Source organism: Equus caballus, chromosome 8 (genome assembly GCF_041296265.1).
Source record: "Equus caballus isolate H_3958 breed thoroughbred chromosome 8, TB-T2T, whole genome shotgun sequence".
NCBI lineage: Eukaryota > Metazoa > Chordata > Mammalia > Perissodactyla > Equidae > Equus > Equus caballus.
Window position 1 is genome coordinate 9,780,974 of NC_091691.1, and position 22,615 is coordinate 9,803,588.

The following is a 22,615-nucleotide window of genomic DNA, read 5'->3' on the forward strand; positions in this document are numbered from 1 at the left end:
TGGGGAAGAAAATGAAATGCAAATTCTTAGTCCCCTCCTCAGTCAGAATGTTCACGTTGGAGCTCTGGACTCTGTTTGGCTCTCCAGGTGATTCCTGCACGTGCTCATGCTCGGGAAGTGCTCCAGTGCACCAGCAATGGTGAAGACTGTAGGGTGAGCACCCTGCTTCTAGGATTTTGGAAGCAGAACCAATTTCATTTGGAGGCCATGGTCCAAAACGTTTACCCCAGCCGTTATTTTTACTGTTAATGAGTTTGGGCCCGCAGAAGTGCGGTAACTTCCCCTGAGCCACATAACTAGTGGAAGGGGAGCCAAGACTCAGAAGCAGGGCTGCTGCTTATTTTTGTCTTTCCAGAACATCTTCTCACTGTATGATGTTCCTTCCTTTGCAGTATGTCGATTGAGCTTTCTTAATTTATTTAAAACAAGCAAGCAACTGCCTTCTCTTCCAGCCATCTTCCCTAGTCCCTCAAAAATACCAGTTTTTATCAGTGGCCTTGGTCCACCTCCATCTATAACTCCTGAACTCTGGCATATTTTGAAATTTGCATACGTGCAATAGAGTAAGAGGATTGGGGACCCTAAGATGTTTTTTGGTGTATGTACTTATAGAAAACACTCCTACATGTTCTTATATGTTCATTTAGCAAGCATTTATTGGAACTTGCTGTTTGTTCTGCTTTGATATGGTAAAGATGGTATGGTAAAATAAAGGAATAATGTGTCTGTCTGAAGAGAGTGCAAGATTCTTAGTCAGTGAACACGTTAAAGTGTTTCTAAGTGGAGTTAATTTGTTCCAGCAGTTGCTTGTACAGTAGGGCAGCTCTGAGTGCCCCTCCACCAAAGGGTTTTTCCTCACAACTGATACAGACCAGTGCTGGGCTCCAGGCTGCAGCCAGTGTCGGGGTTCAAAGGCTGGCTAGAGCTGGCACGTTTGGAGTTTTGTACGTTTAATTGCATATCAGAAGACAGTAATGGGATTGTTGGGTTCATCTGTACTGCTCATCTAAGCCACTGGGAGAAGTCCCAGAATAATTTTCTAAAGGATTGTGATGTCAAAGAAAATAAAGATGGGGTTTTTCAAGTTTGTGCTTTTTGCTTGTTCTTTCTAGTGTTGACCAATTTGTTCTTTGGTTATGATCGATTTGTTTGGTGAGTATGTTTTGGTAGGCAGAACAAAGTCTCATTTAGTTAAGAGCAGAAATAGGCTAAGCAGTACCAGATTTTCTGAAATTCCGGTTGCCCTTGGAAATGAACCTATCAGACTTGCCTTTTCCTGCATTTAGCCGTTTTCACTTTGAACGCACCATTCCATTATTTGAGTGTTGAACAATCCAGCACTTTTTAATTGTTTTAAACCATCAGTGTGTATTGTTTTAAAGTTACTGCTTTTTTTAAAGATCCTTTTTCTTAAATGTCAGCCTTGGAAAGTTGATGAAACTTGGTTTAGTTTATTTAGGCATGTAAGTTTTGGTCACACCTTAAGCAGTGCTTGTTTCTTGTGCTCTAGAAAGGATCCAGGCATATCTTTTCTTTTCATCAGACATTCTGTGAGACAGTGCCCAAATGTACATTTAAGTAGACAGTCTTGGCAACATATGTGTTACTGCACTGCCTTTAGAAAAAACTTCATAATTTTAAAGAAATGTAGGAATCAGAAAATAAGCTTTCTGAATCGTTAATTTTTTTTTTTTAATTAAAAACATGAAATCTGGCTGGAAAAAGTTAAATGTTAGATCAGACCATGCGAAATTGTTAGTATTTGTCAGCTTTTGAGCTACAAAAGTGACATTTTTGGGGGTCAACCTAATAGAACTACCGAGTTTACTCTTGGTAGATAATAACCCTAAGTGGCCAGCACTGACCGTCGCTCCAGTTCGTCCTCTCTCCCAGCTTTCACAAAACTCCCATGTCTTAGATGTTCGTTTTGTTCCAGCTGTTGCCTCTTACTTCCTAAGAAGGGCTTTCTGCTTCTCAGAGCTGTGTGGTGGCTACCCAGTTCTCTAGCCCTAAAAAGAGCTTTTGTTTACTAGAAGTCTGTGGCTGAGATCCAGCCAGTCTGAGCAGAGCCCGCGGTTGCCAAACGCTCCTTCGCTGGTTCTCTTTGGCGTGAACAGACACTCGATCTGGTAGAGTACCTCTTCCTGTTGCCATTAACATGCACCTAGACATTCATTTCTGTCTGAAAAGTTTGTAACTTATCTCTGGTGTTTGTGCGAGCGCTCCGAAAGCTCTTCATTGAAGTGTGTGCATAGTAAAGAGGTGAGAGTTGTAACCCAGTCCCTAGCTGGTAACAGTGGCCTCCTTGAACTCAGAAAGAACCAGAACAAACCAAATACCACTGGAGATAGCAGTGATTTTGCTTTTGCTTAAGAAATTTCCTCTTGTGTCAAGTGCTCTTCTCATCTCACCTCTGTTATGCAGTGAAGCAAACTTGTCAAGATCTTTTTTGTGGTAAGTTATAGAGCTATTTTCCCTGTCCTCAAAGAAGATATAGATAAATGTTAGCATGGTCCTTATTGAAAAGAAATGTGAAAGTGTTTTCCACTTTATTCTCGTGCCTTACATGGTCAAGTGCTTTTGGAACTCTTGTAAGATTTGCGTCCAGTAGTGGATTTAGAGTGTCCCCCTGTGTTTGGAGGCATAGTTGGGTGGCAGTGCCCTCTTGTGGGAAAATAACGTACTGCTTATTTCATGCTTGCTTAAATCTTAGCAAGGATTTTAAAATTTCTCTTACAAATCTGCTTGTGCGAGCATATTTTTCACAAAGTACTTTTTCACTAGAACCCATTATTAACTTAGTGGCTATTTCTAACCTCTTCCATGTTTTGAAAGTAAAAACAGGGCGGGGGAGTTGTGGAGGGTGCGAAGTAGAATTGCTCTAGTTCTTGGGTGGGGAGAAATGCTCTGGTAAGAGTTAGAAAATGTCTTTTTGAGCAGCAAATGGCAGATGTTTTCAAAGAAATTAGCATAAACAGCTCCAAGTCGAGTTTTTTTAAAGTGTATTTCTTTTAAAGGCCCTTTTTCAGCGCTTTCAACTCTCAGGGATGGTTCTCTAGGCTGAGAGGGAGCAAAGCTCCGGTGAGGTACTTGCGTCTCATCAGCTGATAAAGAGTAGAGCACATCCCGATTTTGCAGTGAAGTGTCTGGTTGGCCTGGGTGTCGAGGAGCTGCCGCCAAGTCCCAGCTCTTCTGCTGAGCAGAGGCGGCCCTGGGCGAGGTGTTGCCTTTCCCACCCCCGGGGTGATGGGAGTGCCTTTGTTGCAGGTGGTGAGGGTTAACTGGGAGACTGCGTGTGCCTGCCACATAAATAAGTTCTCCAAAAATAGTAGCAAGAATGATGCTGCTTATCAGATTTTGCTCTTACTGTAAAAAAAAGAAATGATGTTTAATTTTTTTCTGCAGTTATTTCCTATTTATGCTAATGGGTTAAATGGGGTCCTGGGACTCAGGAGCGGCTGTGTCCGAAGGCCAGATCATGAACCAACATGGACATTGTACTGGAGAGGGCTCACCCTGTGGATTTTCAATAGGATGTTTCCCCTCGTTTTAGTTAAAGGAATTTGATGTGATATGTTCTGTGATCTCCTGTCATTTAAGAAAAATGCTTCTTGTGTTAAAACTTTCCTGTACATATTACTCATGTTTCAGGCATATGCAATTTAATTTTAATTTATATAATGCTTAACAAGCACCTTTGTGACTTGTTATATTGTGTAGGTGTGCGTGAAACGCAGCCTTACCCAAACCAGTAGCCCACCCACCCCTGAGGGGAGGCTAAGGAGTGCCCACAAGCCCTGGGCTGTGCAGGAACTCCCTCTCCCACCCCCAGGGGCTTGCTCCTCTCCGTCTCCTGCCCAGCCCATCTGGAGCAAAGTATTTGCTTCCCCTGCTTGGTTGTAGGATATGGAGTCTGTCACCTCAGGTTTTTGGTTGTAACTTTTTTCATAGCTGAAATTCTGATTTTCCCTTTCTCTATAAATTTGTAACTTTCCAAAGGCTTTGGGCATCTGCCTTCATAAACATGACAGTGTTGGTGGTCTCTGGCTGCGATTTGGATGAGATGAGAAAGAATGGAAGAGCAGTTAGCCTGTGCTTGAGCCCAGAAGTGCTCGAGGCCCCGGCCACCTTTTAGCATAGAGCTCTATTGACAGCCCCCGACCCGCTTCTCTCTCCGCTGTGCTCACCTCGACCCCAGGTCTGTGAGAGTAGAAAGATTACAAAAAAGTGTCCTGTTCGGGTGTGTAGGTTTGACTGCATTTCTTGGTTCTCAATGCAGTTGTTTAAAAATTCAGCTTTTAGGATTCGTTGGTGGAAAGCCAGTAAGGATTAATGAGAGGGCTGAATTAGAAAATATTTTTTAATGCAGTTTTGTTCCTCTGAGGTACATTCAGTAACAGAAACTAGGCCAACAAGTTATTGACAATTAGTGGTCCTTTGGGAATCTGCTTTAATGAATAGATAAGAATGATTTGTAATTAGCATAATAATTATATGCAAATGAATGCTTCTGAATTGCTCTAAAACACTTCTGAACTGTTTAAACAGCCCTCCTGAGGTCTTGTTACTCTATTAATTTGTGTAGCAAATCTTTTTTTCATAGATCACGCAAAGATAAACTTCAGTCCGGCCCCTGTCCGAATTATTCTGAATTCCAAGGTAGTAGGACCTGAATTAATGAGATTTACTTACACTATATTAATGGTACTCTGTGGGACCCTGAGAGGGTGAGGAGTCACTGGGGAGAGGTAATTAAAAATAGAAAAGAAAGCTGCTTGTTGGAAAAGAACTGTTGAAATGAGTTTCTTAAAGAAGTTAGTAAATGTTATTTCTCTTTACACCTCTGTTTCTTGCTATTGCAAAATTTAGTGCAAACATTTTTTTAATGGGCTTTCCCTTGGAGTCTGGCTTGAATTGTGTCGGCTCCAGTTAGTTACGCACTAGGGTCAGCGGTGGTGGATCTAGGGCCTGCCTGTGTTCCAAGTGCCACAGCACTGAAAAACGCAGGGCGTGCTAATAACTGAGGTTTGTTATCTTCATAGTTAATTCAGCTTTCCCCCAACCTGGTCTTCACTTTTTAGGATGTGATTAGAGGAAATAAGCTTTGCTAAGTTGAGCAGCAGTACCTGTACATTTTAAACTTAGTGATTATCTTTGAGCTATTTGAATAGACACCTAATTAATCGTCTTAGGCTAAAGGAAAGGGTTTTGCAGCAGGCGGCAGGATCCTAATATTTCTCTCAAGTTTTTACGTTTACCCTGTAGAATTGTTTCTCTTTGGGGTGGGCGTGGGGAGTGGCTCTCTTCTAAGCAGGCGTCGAGGAGTTGCTAGTGCTTGTGGTTTGGGCTCTCTTTTCCCCGTGGACATTTAGCCTCACCTGTGGTAACCCACGCGTGGTTCTTTCAGCAGTTTCCTGATGTCTGGAGCTCATCTCGATTTTTCTACAAGCTGTCAGGAAACTCCTACCAGCCTGCCCGCCACCTCCTACTCACTTCCGCATTCAGGGTCATGAGTTAAATCTGGGCTCAAGGACATTTAGGTTGGCTCAGTGCAGATTTTGTACTTGCATTTTGGGGGACAGCTTCTATGCTAAAAGATTCATAAAACTAATACTCTTTGTTTTCAGAACGAATCTGGTTTCTGTTGAGAGTTTCTGTTGAGAGCTGTAGTGAGGGACAGATGTCCACCCAAGAGGCAGCACAACTTTCGTTTTCCGGTGACAGAAAACGGTTATTTAGAAGAATTTAATGAATGTATTCTGTGGCTCCTGCACGGAGACTCAGCAATCTGTTTATTTACCATATTATATTTTATTTGTTCTCCAAAGGCTGTCTTGACTTTCACTTGCCTCCTTTTTTACTTAAATAAGAGTTTTCAGTTAAATAGAGTTGTATTAATATTAATCTGAATCTACCTATGCTGATATCACTGTATTTTTCTGTTGTTCAGGCGCTAGTGTTGGTGGAGCGAGCAGTGTCTAGGGACATTACATCTAACTTGATAATGATGGGTTTACTAAGCCCTTATCCTGGCCAGGCCTCTGGGCATCATACAGATAATTAAAGTTTGATCATAAAAAATTTTAAACACAATATACCTTAGCAATAAGATTTTTCTACTTTTAACACTCATTTTAAAAATACATTTCCTTGGCGTAGTGAATTTGCTTTCTTTTTTTCCCAAGGATTGCAGAAAGTGCATAGCAAATTCAGCCTTCAGAATACCCAGGAGCTGAAGACTCAAGTAGGCTACAGCTGTCTTCACCCACAGTATTCTAAAAGAACTAATGAGATGAGAAGTCTGCAGCTGGTGGCAAGCACAATAAACCATGAGCCAAGGGCTTCTCTTCATCAGAGCCTCCCCTTTCCCCATGGGATCCCAGAGGAGACAGAATACTAACAAAGCCAGCAGGCTGTCTCATTCCACGCTATTGCTCATTTGCAGCTATAATTGGTAGCTGAGGTTGCATTCTGTACGCTGAAACTGTCATACGTGAAGGAGTATATTTGTTCATTGTGATACGGGTATAAATCGGCCAGTTTTCAAATACAGAAAGACCAGAGTAGAGACCCAAAAATAAAATTGTAGCGGAGAAGATACTGTTCAAAAAATTAAATGTTTGTTATAGAGATACAAAACTGAGGTGGTTAAAACTACGCCTCCTTCCTGCTTTTTAGTATCTTGCTACTTAATTCAACTGATTAAACATTTACGTATTCAAACCAACATTAAAAAGCACAGAAATTCCTAGGTTTTGACAAGATGCGTTATCCTCATCTGTCAAGGTTAAGGTGCTATTGTTAATAATTGGGTTTTGTTAAGTTTTTAGTGTATCTTTAATGTTTGCTACTTTGTATTTAAGAGAAAAAAGTAGGGAGGGGAAACAGCTTTGGAGATACGCGTGTATATACGTATGTATAATAATTTATATGCACACATGCATTATAGGAAAATCCATTTGGTATCTCTGATGCTGCTGCTGCTTGGTTTTTTTGAAATGTGTTTTGTTTATCTGACATTTGTGGACTCCCTTCTGCCATCCTCCTGTGTGGTGGTCTAGAATGAGCCCAGGACAGAGGCTAAGAGCTTGTGTTAAGGTCCTGGGTAGGTGAGCCACACCACCTCCTTGGCGGACTGTGGTTTCCTCATGTGCAAAACGAGGTGGCTTGAGTGGTCTTCAGGGTTCGTTTCCCTCTATAATTCTGTGAATCCGTAGTTCAGGAAGTTTCTCCATGAACAACCAGCACTAATACCGAGGGCTCAGAAACATATTTTCCGAGACAGTGTAGCAGTTAGGTCCAGAGTGGAGAAGTTTTCAAGTGTTATTCCATATTCTTCAGTTAATTAATCTGTGTCACACAGGCATTGAAACCCCTGAAGTTGTCGCCGTGGTGTGGAGCCAGGGTCAGGAAGGAGGAGCGTTATCAGAGAAGTCCGTCTCATCCTTACGCTCACATTGTCACCTTCGCTGGTGCCACAGTCATGCTCAGGCCCATCTCTTGGGGCAAGCCACTCCCTAATTAATTTACTCCTGCACGAGAATAATTTATGTTGGCCACAATTTAGACCAAGCTCGCTTAGTTAATTCTTAAATTAGTTGTTTCTTGGTTTATGTGCTACCCTTACTGTATACCATCAGTGTTTTTTTCCTTTAGTGTTACTGATATTTGTGTACACTCTGTTTTGTGGCTTTTCTTTTTTCTCTCTCTCTTGGAGCGGGCAAGTTTAGAATCCACAGAAGCAGTTCTCCAGTCTCCATTTCATCAATTTTAAGATCTCTCCCCACTGATTTTCCCTTCATTTTTTTAATATAGTCAGAATCAGGATTTGTCTTCCAGTTATGGCATATTTTAGTGGCTGTCTTCCTTAATGGTACATAAAATAATGGAGCATCCTCTGATGACCTTTTAGATTCAAGAAATGTGATATTTACTGTTTGACTCATGCCAGGCTCCATGATATCTCAAGATCTTGTAAAAATTTTAAAAAACCAAAAACTTCAGCATCACGCCCACAGTGAGGTCACTCTCCAGTTAGGAAAAAAGGGGGAAAAAGTGTTTCTCCCTCAAATGGGATGAGCTATTAAACACTGGCCAGGCCTCTGGGCATTATTCAAATAATTAAGATTTAATCGTAAAAAATTTTAACACTATGCACCTTAGCAATAAGATTTTTTTTACTTTGAAAGATGATTTTTAAAATTTTTTAAGAAATACCTTCCCTTGGCTGGTGTTGGTTGGTTTCGATTCTGGCTGTAATTCTGCTCTCCATTCTCTGTTGGCAGTTCACGTGTAGTCCCTGGGGTTCAGTTAGCTTTTCTTTGCCTTTTTTTCTGTCTCCAGCTAGACTGCGACTTTCTAAGAGCCAGAACCAAGTGTTGGTTCTCCTTACGTCCTCAGGCCCATGGGACATACCTCTTAGCGTCCTTTGCACTGTTCCACGTGGTGGCTGTTCAATAAATAGACCTGATTGAGGATGCTGAGGTCAAAAGTGATACTTGATGTGATGTTAAATATTTTCAGTTTCGGAGAATTAGGTGTGTCTCGGGGTTTTAGTTCCAAGCCTGTGACCTAGGAAAAAATGCGTTATGGAGTTAGGTGATTATGTCTGTTAGCAGGATAGCCGATTTCTTACTGTAAATCCAGGTCTTGAGACCACCTGTGCAGTTGATGGTTTCCTCAGTAGTGAGGTTGTTAATTTTTACGGTGCGGTTCTAAGTTGGAATTTGAGAATTCGTGTCAGCTGACAGTGCTCGAATTCTGCTGCCTGGTTGTCCGGCTCCTTGCAGTCGGCTCATCTCCGGCTGTCTCTCGTGGGTTGTGCCGACGGACCTAATGCCTGTGGCCACGCCGCTTTGCGTATTTAGAGCAGGGAGGGCCTGTGTGGCCAGCTAAGTTTGCTTGTATAATTGAACCCCTTGTTGGGCGTTTTTAGAGCTTTTTAGAAGACAGTAGGCTTTGAGTTCAGGGTCACATATTTACCCACTTAGCTTTCTTTAAAGTTTTGTTTTCTCCCTGAGCCTCACATAATTTATTGATACCTTTCTCTTTCGGAATTATTAACGTGTCATGTGTGTTTACTGAGGAACTGTTGAGTCTTGATTGACTGCTTCTCAGCCTGTTTTGCTTTGTGAAAGTTTGTGTTATGCTTTGCAGTATGTTCAGTGCTTGCATTGCCCTTATCTCCAGAACAATAATTTTTCATACTTGACTTGTCTGGGCATTTTTCCCAAAATAGGTGGTCCCTCCATGAATGCGATGAAGGACCCCAGTTCAGAGATTCTACACAGGAAGGAGGGGCCCTCCCTTTGTCGTATTTTTGACTGACCTCTGTTCATTGTTACTGTTACAACTCATTTCTTTTTTTAAATCTGGACTTTAGCTCTTAAAAAGTAACTTTTTATTTTTATCTGTAGATTGTGCGCAGTGACAAAAGAACTTCTTAAAGCAGATAGGATTAAAAAGGTTTACTCCTTTCATTTCCTTCATTCTATCAGGAAGAGGAAATTAAGGGAAACAGAATTTACACACACTAGAACCGTGCCTAAAACCTGAACTTCAGGACTGTTCCCTGTGGCTTGATACAACTGAGGTCGTCCTTTCAGAAACCCCTCCCTTGTTTCTTTTGACAGTGAGGGGCTGACATGAGTACAGTCTCTCTTCCATGAGGAAGCTAAGGTCTGTGTACCCCATGGCTCTCTGTGGACCGGGGTGTGGAGAGGCTGGCCTCCTATGGAGGTGTCGCCCACAGACCAGCCGCCCAAGAGATCGGGGGTGCCCCGGGGTCAGTGCTTCTGCTCCGTGTTCCTAGTCACAGTAGTTGCTCTCTAGCGGTTCTTAGACTCCTTTGTCATCACCTGTGGGTATTGTCAAAACCTAGATGGGTATGCTTTATTTCTTGAATGTGATTCTGCATTTATCAGAATGCTGAAACTGTTGGAAAATGTCGGAACATTTGTTCTTGGACATAGCTATCCAGTAAACAGTGATGCTGGACTGCTAGTCAAGACTTCTGTTACTCTTTATCGTATAGTTGTTTTGCCTCAAGGTGGAAGTTTACAGCAGAGAGAACCAAACTGAAAATTGAGTGTCGTATAGAAGCATTTTCCTACTTTTATGCAAAAGCACAGTAAGCCTAGTCGGTTTCTGTCCTGTGTTTTAGTAGCTGCAAAGAGCTGTTCTGGCAAGGTTGAAGAATTTCCTCTGGTTTTCTTCTCTGCTCTGACTTTGTTTTGCTTTGCAGGACTACAAAGCTGATGAAGACCCAGCGTTATTCCAGTCAGTCAAGACCAAGAGAGGCCCTTTGGGACCCAACTGGAAGGTACTGGATGCTGACCTTTCTGACAGGCAGAGTCTTGGCAACAGAACACTTGACAGGTCCTGAGTCTGGAAGAGCTGGTGACGTTTAAGTGAAAAAATAGAAATGGCACAAAAATAGTTTTATTTGCGCTAAGGACTTACGGCCAGTTGCAGTTGGCCAGCAAGTCTGCTGCATTAACAAACAGAACCTAGCCAGACTGTCACTCTCAGCATAATGCTACTCTGATAACCCTTAAAAGAGACGAGTGATTTAGTCTGTGGGGATTGTAATGTTCTCTTTGGAGACTCGAAGCAGTACAAAAATCCATATTAAATGAAAGTTTACAGTTTAAATTTAGGCTTAGTAAAAACTGAACAAGTTTTCCTCACCCATGCTCATGATCCTGGCCTTTTAAAATGGTTATATTTTGGAAAGCAGGACACCAGAAAACAATTTTGATGGCAAGTAGTTGTTTTCTAATAAAGAACACATCTTTGCTTTCTTCATGGAAGTAAGAAAAGCAATGTTAAGGTAATAATTTAAACTGCTGTAAACATATAATGCATTTTTTTTTTTTTAAGATTTTTTTATTTTTCTCCTTTTTCTCCCCAAAGCCCCCCGGTACACAGTTGTATATTTCGTTGTGGGTCCTTCTAGTTGTGGCATGTGGGACGCTGCCTCAGCGTGGTCTGATGAGCAGTGCCATGTCCGTGCCCAGGATTCAAACCAACGAAACACTGGGCCGCCTGCAGCGGAGCGCGCGAACTTAACCACTCGGCCACGGGGCCAGCCCCAAACATATAATGCATTTTAAAGACAACTGCTAAACTAAATGACAACCCTTAAAGAAGGCTTAATGTGTTGATAGCAAGTTATTACAGCTAATTTGACAGGAGAAGGGGAGCATAAAAACCTAAATATGCCCAGAGCGGATTTCCCACCCACAGGAGTTTACTTGGTAACCAGTCTGTTTATGCTGAAGCCAGACAGGTCATCAATAAGTGGTATCTGGGTGCTAGTTGTTGCTTGTAGACAGAGGATTTCTCTCTCAGCCCCACATGTCATCCACTGAGTGGTTCTCCCTGGGTGTCAGACTGTTCTGTGACTGTCTTGCACATCAGTTAAAATGAAGAATGAGTGACTTTCTTCTGTAAGAAATGATTCATAATTACCTTATTTTCACGTTTGTTCTCTGGGTAGAGTTCAGTTCACCATTCTCCCAGTTTAATGGCCATGACTGGAGCTTTTTTAACTTAATACCCAGAAAGTGATATATGTCACTTATAAATTAGGGAACAAATTCAATATGCATGATCTAAGTTTACTCTCAGAGATTAAAAAAACTTTGCCCACCCTTTTCCAGCTTTATGGCTCTGGCCTTGGGCACTCGCCCTGAGTCAGAGAAGGCTTTCTCCTTTGAGATTTAATGCTGGCCTTCTAGAGGAGAGCACCGTGCAGGGCAGCGGACAGGCCGCTCCTGCTCAGTGGCCATGTCTTCCAGACGGCCGTCTTGCTCCAATAAGTACTGACTCTCTGGCTGATGGTAGTCTTACGGGGAAAAGAGAGGCGCGAGGTTGAGACTTGGAGGGGAATTAAATATTTCATTTTCTTCAGATTATCGATTTTTCAAATATAAACTTGAACAGGCAATGGGTGGTGGGCTATTTGTTATGCTTGGGCTCAAATCCTTTCTGTAGGAACTCCTAACTCAGTTTTTAACAGGCAGCAAAAATAGTTTGATGCTGACTTCTACCTGATTTCCAAGCTTTTGGGAACTTGGAATATGATTTTTATTCCTTTTTTATTTATGACCTTTACCTTTTTCATTAACGTTGCTTTGTCTTTTATTGTCAGTGATTATTTAAAATTCTAGAATAGGTTTAGTTTTTAGTGATAATGTAAATTTTGCATTTTTTCAGGCTGCAGTATAACAGTCTTTTCCCCCATTTTGTGTTTGTGTGTGTTGAACAGTAGCTTCTTATTTCCCTGCGAGAATGCTGGCTGGTAGTGATAACTTCTACCCATTTCTTATTGGTTGTTAACTCAGCCAAATGATGGTGAATGCAGCTCCTCTTATAAATCTAGTCACTGCCTAAATGAATTTGAATAAATTCTCAGAAATAACTAAAGTTATCAAGAATAACTAATTAAATAAGTAATAAAACCAGCCATTTATTAATCATAAATAACTAATTAAGCCAGTAATTAAAATCTACTGACTACTGTGAAGGAAAATAAAGAGTGAGAAGGACGACCAGCTGATAGAACAGCAGACAGATAGGAGCCTGTGGACTGACTTGAGCTTACAGCACCTCCCCATCTGCTGTGACGTCAGCCCCGTTTGTCGGTAACTGGAGTCGTCGTGGCCCTGAAGGGAGCAGTGGGCACGGGTGGTAGTTGGAGCTTTCTGCACTTCTGAAATACGAGAGTAGGGAAGAAGGACATGGTGATTCGGGCAGAAAGGAAGAAGGAATCTTGTTCTGGACCCTCTGACCCGGGATGGCATGGAGGGAATCCGCTCCGCAGGCCTTCCACGCCCTTGCAGAAACTCACCTTGCCAGAACAAGTTCCACGTGCACTCAAGGCCGAGTGCGGACCCGGTGATCTCTGTGACACTGCTTCCTTATCCCACGGTGGTGGTCTCCTTCTGAGTAACATTGCCGTATTTGCTGCTTTTCTGCACCACACTGGGTAGGGGAAGAAACCTTTTCTTTGGTGACAGACACTACGCAAGGTCGTATTTAATGTTCACAACCTTTCTGTGGGGTAAGTATGACTGCTTTGTTTTATAGATGAGAAACGTGGATAATAGTTGTAGGAGAAACAGCAGAATGTCTGCCATTTCTGTAGCGCCTGATTTGGTGCTGGTCACAGGGAGACGTGTAAGGTGTGGAGATGTAGCAGGTTCTGACTCCTAATCCGGTGACTTGCAGATCACCAGTCTGTACCTTTTATGCCCCATTGCATCGTGGCAGTTGTGTGGCTCTCTGTATTCATGGTATTTGCCAGAAGGTGATAATTCTTGTTAATACCAGGTGCACATTTCCAGTGGTCAGGGAACCTGTAGGTGACAGTGGCGCTAAGGGAGATCCATTAAATACCCATCATGAATCTGTCACAAATCGTGACTTAAATGACTTAACCCTAACTCTGAGCCTTGGTTTCCACGTCTCTAAAATGGGAATAACATTAGTAACCTCAGAAGGCTGTTCTAAGAGCTAAATGAAGTAATGAGTTTTGTTCCCAGCACAAGAAGTGGTCGTTCTTATCATTCTTGTCATGCCTTTGTCTTCAACAGTAAAAGACCTTCATTGTCTCTTAGGGTTGATGAGATCTATAAATATGCTACCTTATGTATGACACAGTTCTTCCTTTTCTCTGTCTAGTATCCAGGGGTTCCACTGGTTCTAGTATCTGGGGATCGTCAAACACATCTTCCTTCACTTGTCCTTACCCCTTGTGGGTATGTGTGTTTAATGAGTGCTTGGCTTCGGTCAGCCATAAAGCAGAGGCCACACAGTTTAGAGAGCCTTCGCTAACGGGATCATTGGGCTGCTAGGGAGTAGATTTCCATATTTTCCACATTCTTTAGAAAAGAAAACTTTTTTTTTGGCCTATGGTATGGTACATACGTCTTATTTATTTTTTATTTTTATTTTTTTGGTGAGGAAGATTGGCCCTGAGCTAACATCTGTGCCAGTCTCTCTCTATTTTATATGTGGGATGCTGCCACAGCATGGCTTGATGAGTGGTGTGTAGGTCTGTGCCCAGGATCTGAACCTGTGAACCCTGGGCTGCTAAAGTGGAGCACTTGAACTTAACCACTACGTCACTGGGCTGGCCCCCATACCTTTTATTTTTTGAAAACCACACACCCAGAGATTCAGGCCTTAGTTTAGTGGTGTATTGATTTTCCATCTGAAAAACTTTTTTAAAGCTGAGCACATGAATTATGTTTTGCACTTTAGGTTTCAACACTTGATTAAGGGACTCTGTGCATAGTGACAGGAGAGTGATTTATAACCTGATAAAGATTTTTGCTTCAGGGCAGAATTTTGCGTTTCTCATGGATGTAAATGTCTCACTTCTCTGTAGCACCACACATGCGTGTGTACATGTTTCAGTTCGTTTTGTGTGTTGGGGGCTTTGTGTGTGGTGCGCCGTTGGGAAGACTCCCTATTCCGATGCCTCCTCAGAAACAGTTTACATGTGGATTCATTTCGCTTTCCAGTTTGCCGCCTCTGATCTGGCGAGGAATTGTCGTTTCGACAAGTTGAACACCACCTTTGAAGATTATGGTGTCATTTTTATCGTATGGCAAGGCGTCACTGCTTTCTTCATTTAATCCATACACCTCAGGAAGACTTAAACTTTTGTGTTTACATATATACGATAATGAATAATTAGGCTTGTAAAGGTCTTTGTAAGAGGCTTCGCTGAAACGCCTGGCCCTTACAGTGCTTGACATGTCTGAACACTGAGATACAAGGGGATCAGGTCAGATAAAGAGGTTGATCCAGAAATTGTGGTGGCTTTTCTCTTATCTTTATTTATCTGTATGCTCTTTCTGATCCTAACGCACGTCCTGTTTGTCTTCCGTGTTAGTTAACTGCAGTCTGAGTGAAAGCTCTGGCAGTCGGAGCTTGGCCTTTCAGAACAGTTTGTCACACCAGTTCCTGGCTCAGTCGTGCTGTGGATGTGTTTTAGAATTACCGCGGAGGCCATTCTGGGTCCTCCAGCCAGTGGAAGGCAGCCATCTTTGGGGATCATAGGGATGTGAATTTGTTTCCTTTTGTGCTACCGAGACTCCCTTTTCTTCCCACCTCATGCCTGTGAAAAGGTGGTGGCCTTGGTTGTCAGTGCCCTAAAGTAAGGACACCACAAGGTTCTGTCGGCCAGGCATGGGAAGGGTAGACAGGCGGTGAGGGAGGATTTGAAGCCCAGCTCTGGAAATCCGGGAGAGAGGCTGGCAGGAAAGCAGCCCAGAGTCCTCGAGAGGCGAGTGAGCAGCACTGCCTTTTACCGTAGGCACCGCAGGAGAAGACGGAGGGCGCTGCTGTGCCTTCCTCCACACAGGCCGAGGCCGAGACCGGGAAGGAGGCGGGGGCGCTCTCACCTTTGAAACCCCACAGTAGGGGGCATGAGAAGGTGACTCATTAATTTCTGGTTAGACCACATTGTGGGTTATATATTATGTATAAAGCAGACCTTAAAACCTGGCTGATTGTTTTGAGTACTTGGTTTGGCAACTAGGTTTTTAATTTAGTATAAAAAATAGTATTTTACACTTAGTATGCATTAATTATGCAGCTCCTACAGAGGACACCAAAGAAGCTATTCCCTGTCTTCCGGAAGCCAAGTGCCCCAGCAGCAATACGTGGTTCGTTTTAGCCTTGTCTTGGGTGCTGAATGCCTCTGTCCTCAGGCGGAGCTGAAGGCCTCAGGCAGGGACAGGCCTGGGTCTTCCTCAGGGTCGAGGAGCCACTTGACAGGCTGGGCCTCTTGCAGAGGGTCTTACTGGCACTGTCACGGACTTAATGTTTCTCCACGAGTTGCACTTGAGGGTGAACTGGTGGTTTCACTTGTACATAGTGTCACTCCTGCAGTAATCGGACACAAGCATGGAGCGCATGTCATAGAGCTGATCAGTAAAATGGGTGTGAGTTACAAAAATACTAAGTTTGGAGACATGGAAAATGTGACCGACTGTCCTCTCACGGGCAGCAAGCTTTACCGTCTTAATTTCATTTTGCCTATTTTTGTGAGATTAGTGTCACCTACAGTTAGTTTCCTCTTTCCTGAACTTCATCCCACGTTTACTTCTTCCATTTAACATTTCACATTTGCCCAACCAGATAGAGCTCTCCAGCCTCTGAGCTCTGCTGAAGGCTTTTGTTGATGACCTTCTCGTGGCACTTGGGGTGCCTCGTGTCAGGGTGGTGGCTTTTGTGTTCACTCTGTCTTATTCAAACCCTCCCTCCCTGTCCCCCTTTACTCACTGAACTTTCAGCTGTAGGTTGTGTCTGACTTACCCTGATAGGTGGCAGTGCCTAGAACAGAGGCTTGGCCATAGTAGATACTTAGTTAAGTTTTTGATAAATTCAAGTTAACTATCTTAAACCAAATACAAATCAAGCAAATGTTAGACTTGCCATGTACTTAGAGAGAATGTAATGTCCAGTGTAGGTCTGTCCAAATGGCTACCAGAATCTCAACAAAATTGAAGGCACGAGGAGCGTGCTTTGGGAAATTGGGTTTTGCTTGAAATTTCAGCACACGTACTTCACATGTCTTCTGTGATCTTGTGTTGATATTTACTGAAGCATGCACTGGCAGCAGCCCCGGCAGTGCATTTATTTTTAACTTTCTTAGTAAAATCTGTATTGGAAACTTACGTTACAAAGTCAACAGCTGAAATTGAGCGTTCAGATTGCCTAACATTGAAAAATTAAAATACAAAGAGAGTGTGATCCTTAAAGAAGCGGCTTTGTCCTTGCAAGGTGTTAACTCTGGTTAAGTGTAGCATATGACCTGTTCCATCTTCATCCCAACACATTTTAAATAGGAAAGACTGTGGAGTTGACACGTAGCATGAGACTGTGAGAGGACTACAGTTTTAAAAAATGAATTTCGAGGATGCCTTTGGGGTTTTTTTTTTTAATTCTCTTACATTTGTATATATTTGTTTGTCACAGATACAAGAAACTAGTTCTTGTGGATAACATGGGCTGATTGCTCACCATTCCAGTTAAACACACTGCGTTTTGTTTACTTATGTTGTGTGGCTCCAGTATACATTACTCCCCCTTAGGCCTCATCCACATACCTCAGGGTAACTTAATATGTGTCGTTAAATTAAAAACATGATTTGAGTTTAGGGGTTTCATTTATAGTTAGAAACATGAAATGTAAGGAATTCAGTGAATACACAAACTATTTAAATACAATTTTGGAAACATTTCACAACCAGCTAGTGCTTGCTCTCTTACAGATGAAACTTAAATGATGTAGGAGGAGTCGTAATTTGGTGTTCTTCTGTTAGCCCATGACTTTCATTTTATAGAATTTCTGGTGGTTCTTGTCTTTTGGTAACCAGCCGTTCTTTACCTGTTATATGTAGTTGTTCTTTTATGTTTTTATGCTTTAATCTACATAAAAGTTGTATTTATCAGCAAAATAATTTTATTTACTCCTAGATTAGGAGAGCAATAATCCTGTTTTGTTTTAGTTGAGGAAGTGTTAGGTTTGTGCTGGATTGGAATTATGTATGAATGATCTAAATTCAGATTTTGCTTTACATGCTTTGGGTTTATTTTTTCAACTGATGAAGAATCAGAAAACGTTTCTGTTGTTTAAGGCCAAGGAGGAGACTTTGCCCTGCCCCAGTGGTGAACTCCCGAGGCCTGGGCAGGCGAGTTGGCACTCCTTTGGCTTCTGTGGATCCTAGAGCATTACTCTGAATGTAGGGTCTCAAATATTTGTCCCATTGAGGTTTTCACATTTTAACAGTTACACGTTTTTTCTCAGAAACATTTCTGATAACTGTGAAGAGTTAATTGTATTTTACTCTGCATGTAAACCTCATTTTTGCTTTACAACTTTAAGATTAGGAAAAATTAAATATGGACTGGACTAAAGTTATATGTTAAAGACCTTAATTCAACTTTTAGCTTGATTTTGTTTAGCTGTGATTTATTAAACATCAGAAAGAAAAGAGGGAGGAAAACATTGTTTATAGTCAAAGAAGAATGGGGATTTGAACTAGTACCCAGATAATTTAGGGCAAAGTAAATCTTTGTCCTAAAATACTCAGCGGTGGGCAAAAACTTTTTTAGAGTCTGGTTTTTAAACATACTAGGGTTTTTTCTGATTATAAAGTGATATTTGTTAAATTTTGAAAATGAAGAATTGTACACAGAAGAAAATAAAAATGAATTTTAGTCTCACCATTTAATTACTGCTATTTGTTATATTTCCTGATTCATTAGTTTATTTTGTTGCAAGTGTTTATACAATATGTAGACACCTATTTATATTCATATTATGCTTTTTTCCCCACATGGTTAACTATTCTTTAGAAAGATGGTTTTTAATGGCTGTGTTAGTACCCATTGTTTGGAAGGCCTGTGAGGTGTTGCACCGCTCTCCCTCAGTGGGCGTTGTGTTGTTTAAGAAGTCTTGGTTTTGGCCATTATAAACAATCTACAGTGTTGTCACTTTCTCACCTGATGAACTGGGAGCCGTTTCTGAAAGTGGAATTAGCAGGTAAAGGGTGTGTGTGTGCGTAGGATGTGATCAGCTCTAAGACTGTGTAATTACGTAGTGTCAGATTTCACCCTAGAAAGATGGTGCCAAGAGGATTCTTTTTGCTCGTACTCACTGCATCTAGGCAATGTCACTATTTTCTCTTTCATCATTAATTATGGAGATTTTTTAAGCCATGTTCTTAATTTAAGCATTAGTTTTAAGACCATAGTTCAAATTAAGAGATGAATTGCATAAGTCATTTTTAGAATTGGATGAAACCTCAAATATCACATGGATATTCATAATAATGATTGAAGAAAACACAGAGCTGCCATGTTCTCAGCTTTCTCTTGGGGACACGTGAGATGGTGTTTCTGTAAGTCACCTGCGCCTCCCACTGAGGTATTGATGCTGTGGAGAGTTAGGCCAAGAAATAAAGGCATCAGGCTGTTTGTTTACTTGTTTGTTTTTTAATTGCTTTACATATTCTTCCCTAAACTTTTTTTTAAAAAATAATTACTTGTAAGTTGGATGGAAAACAAAAAGCAGATTGAGACTAAATATGTATTTTAGATCTGGGGAAGATGGCTTAGAGAACTGGTTCTTTTTCGTCCTATCACTTACAGTTTTTAAACTAAATTTCGTAGACTAGTGTTACTTGATAATTTCGCAGTATTACCGTAATTGATTTGAGCAGCCTGCCAGAGTCACTAGAGAGAATGTGAGAAACAAACTTAGGTAATTGTTGAAGTCACGTGTGTGCTCTGTTTTTGGAGCCCACATTTGGTATAGGCATATTTGTATTAAATTTAGCCTACTCTTTAAGTGGAACCATGTTTCATCCTGCTGTTTTTATAAAATGATCGGAGAATTCTGAAGAGTTGGTGTGCTAGTAGAAACACCCAAGGTTTTCTTTTAGCACAAGGTGTCCAGTGATTGGGAGTTTCAGAATAAAGCTATCAGCAGCCTGTAACTAATAGGACCTCGGAGTGTCCACATGGAAGGTGTCTTAGGGTTTGTCAGTGGTGCAGCTGAGGCTCTCAGCCATGGAGGGCATTGGGCACGCGGGGCTGTGCAGGGGAGTGTTTGGTTAAGCCCAGGCATATTACGGAAAAAAGTGCAAAATTATATGGAGTTTTAAGACAGGCCGTTGGGTGTCAGGGCCATGTGCTGACCACCTGCAGCCCTGGGGCAGCCCTGGCACTCGAGGAGCTGAGCTCACTCACCGCTGCTTTTAGTGTCACATCCGTGGGCGCTGAAAAGCTCCAGAGAGCCCAGCCTTTCCTTTACTGCTGGAGAAGCAAGGCCTGAGAGGGTAAGGATCCTGCCCACCTCACAGAGGAAGGGAGCTGCAATCCGAGTCCCCTTCCTCTAGTCTAGTGCTCCTTGCTGGGCAGGTGATGGCACACTTTCAAGTACTCTATTCTGCCTGTGCCCAGACTCTCATAGAAAGGCTCTCAGTGGCTCTCTCTGGGTTAGAGGGTGCTTCACCACTGGCTCAGTGCTCATTGAAAAGTGATCTGCAAAAGACCAGCCTTGTCATTATTTCTCTAAGGCCGTGCACTCAGAAGCTAGCTCTGTCCTATGGAAGGCTGCTTGACTGCTCTGACACACACCAGAGCCCAGCTTAAGTGCATGGGGCCTGAAGCTCAAGGAGAAGGGGAGGGAGTTGCAAATATATGATTTTATTCAGGGCCACAGCATCCACAACAGAAGAGCGTCCTTTCTGATAGAGATCATTGGCACCAAAGGTAGTGGTTTTATCGTTATTTATATATATAATTACTCTCCTCTCTACCAGCCACTTTTGTGTCCTCTGACAACACGTGGCACAGATTTGGTTGTAAATGGTACCTGCTTAAGTAATTGCTGAATTAAACTTGTTCATAAAGTATGAGGTGGTGTGTGTGTGTGTGTGTGTGTGTGTGTGTGTGTGTATACATACATATCCGTGCTGAATTTTCACATCGGTACTCTGTTTTATGGGAGGGAAATCATGGAAAAATAGAGCTAAGCCAGCTAAGTTCTTCTGTTGACATAGAACTCACCTACAAAAGGACAGTTTGCTGTATGTAATGTTTTTCTTTAAATGCCTGTGTGTTACCTCATTGATTTACCCCATGTACCAGGTCGTTATTCAGAAGGTGAAATGTTATTACAGAAGAGATTTTCTGAGAAAAGTTATCAATCATGCAGGATTCTTCAGAACTTTGAGTCCTATTAATAATACCAAAAGAGAATTTTTTCATATATCATATCCTAAGAATTCACTTGAAACTGGAACATTCTTGAGGATTTGGGGCAAAGGATGTCCTGTACTGCTATGATTGCGTAAATGAAGAATAATCTTGAGGTTTTAGAATGAGACCTAGAGTTCCATCAGTTTTTGAATTTATGTACATGTGGCTAAATGGAAAGAATATTTGCTCACACACTACAAACTTATTGAAAGTGGAAGGTGTGACTGAGTTGAAACTGACAAGAAGTGACAGTGGCACACAATGTGACTGATGCCGGCATTGTAATGTCCTAAGTGCCATGTGAAGCTGAGAACAATGGTGAAGACGGGAAAACCCCCTGTAAAAGGCTGCTTTAACTTTTCACTCAGTAATTTAATTTTTATAAAAAGGGTCTCCATGATGTTGCACATGACTCTCTACGCTTTTGAGAAACTTTATTTAAGATTGTTTTGCAGATGTGAAGAGGTAAGTAGGGTTCTGTGAAAGAAGAAAGGCGGGAGAGAACTAACAGGTGTGAAGGCCCTGAGCGCCCAGCTAAGGGCGGCGCACACTCATGGTTCCGTCTTCTAAGCGCAGCGGCCTTGGGGCTGAGATTTACACATGGCCCCTCCTCAGACCACACCTGCAGTTGCCTCTGCCATCTGCGATTCTTTGTTCAAAGTCCCTGCCTTCTGTGCCAGGCCGGGCGCTCCTGAGGCAGGCACCGTCTGCGTTCGCTCACTGCTGTGAGCCGGGCCCAGGCGCTCTCAGGGCTCAGCTCAGGAGGGCTTGGTCTCCTGCACACACCCCTCGGAAGAGCTGTGGTGCGCAGTGGGTCCCTCGTGAAAACACCCATGTGTGCTGCGGGCCCTGCCTGCCCCGCCCACGCCTCCCCAGGTAAACACTTGAGGACACACGTGAGCTCACTGAGACAGAAGCCTGCACTGAGTTTCACAGAAATTCTCAGTAATGCTATAGGTTGGACTTACCCCTTGCCCAATTTTTATAAAGAAAAACTTCAAAACCAGCCCAAAAACTGCAAGAGCAGTGAACACCTCCGCCTAGATTCAGCAGTTGTTAACGCTTTGCCATATGTTTTTTCCCCTGTCCTCCTCTTCCTTTTCCTCCTTCCTTCCCTTCCTCTTTACCCAAATACATATTTTAGAATGTTTTTGTTTTGTTGTGGCTGAATATAGAGTATATATAGAGAATACAGAGTATAAAAATTCACTCTGAACCTAGAGTGACAATCTGAGGACCCAAATTCTAATTGCTTTTTTATGTTTCCTTCTGAAAGTAATTGCAGACTTTATATTTTGTCTCTCTTAATATTGATAGTCCCCCCACCTCTCTCCCTTGCTCTTTTTTTTTCTTTTTATAAATATTTTCCCTTTTTTACCATGACAACTCTTTATCTGATTTCCTGAAAACAGCCATTTAAACTGTGAGGTGTAATCATTTGTGGAAATTAGAGTCCGGATGTATGGGATTTGCCTTCGCATACTTGATAATTATACATCATCTTTGCTGCTGCATCTTTTTTGTATCCCCCTTCTACTGAAAGTACCTCACTTAATAAACAGCCCCTCCACCTGCCGAGGTTTGAAGACACAGAAGACGACTAAACTTCCTCCTCGTTTTTTCTTGTGCCTCACCGCATCCACGGTGGGAGTGCAGTAATGTTGTTAGGAGAACCCTTATGCGCTGTGAACCTTATGTGATGTGACTAGAATCTGGTATTTAATATGAGTCTGAATAGTGTAATTCGAGGCAGAGCAATGCGCCTATTAAACTGTAGAGCCAGGAAGTAACTTCTTCTGTGAAAGGAGGGTTTGCAGCAGGGGAATGC

General features: G+C 42.2%; 1 protein-coding gene across 2 annotated transcripts in view; it reads left to right on the forward strand.

Moving 5' to 3' along the window:
- PITPNB (phosphatidylinositol transfer protein beta) overlaps positions 1–22,615 on the forward strand; it is a 63,504-nt gene that overhangs the window by 32,216 nt on the left and 8,673 nt on the right. For both annotated transcript variants that reach the window (XM_070219854.1, XM_070219855.1), the window contains exon 7: positions 10,244–10,321. In XM_070219854.1, the coding sequence (XP_070075955.1) occupies positions 10,244–10,321 (78 nt within the window). The remainder of the gene's footprint in view (positions 1–10,243; positions 10,322–22,615) is intronic.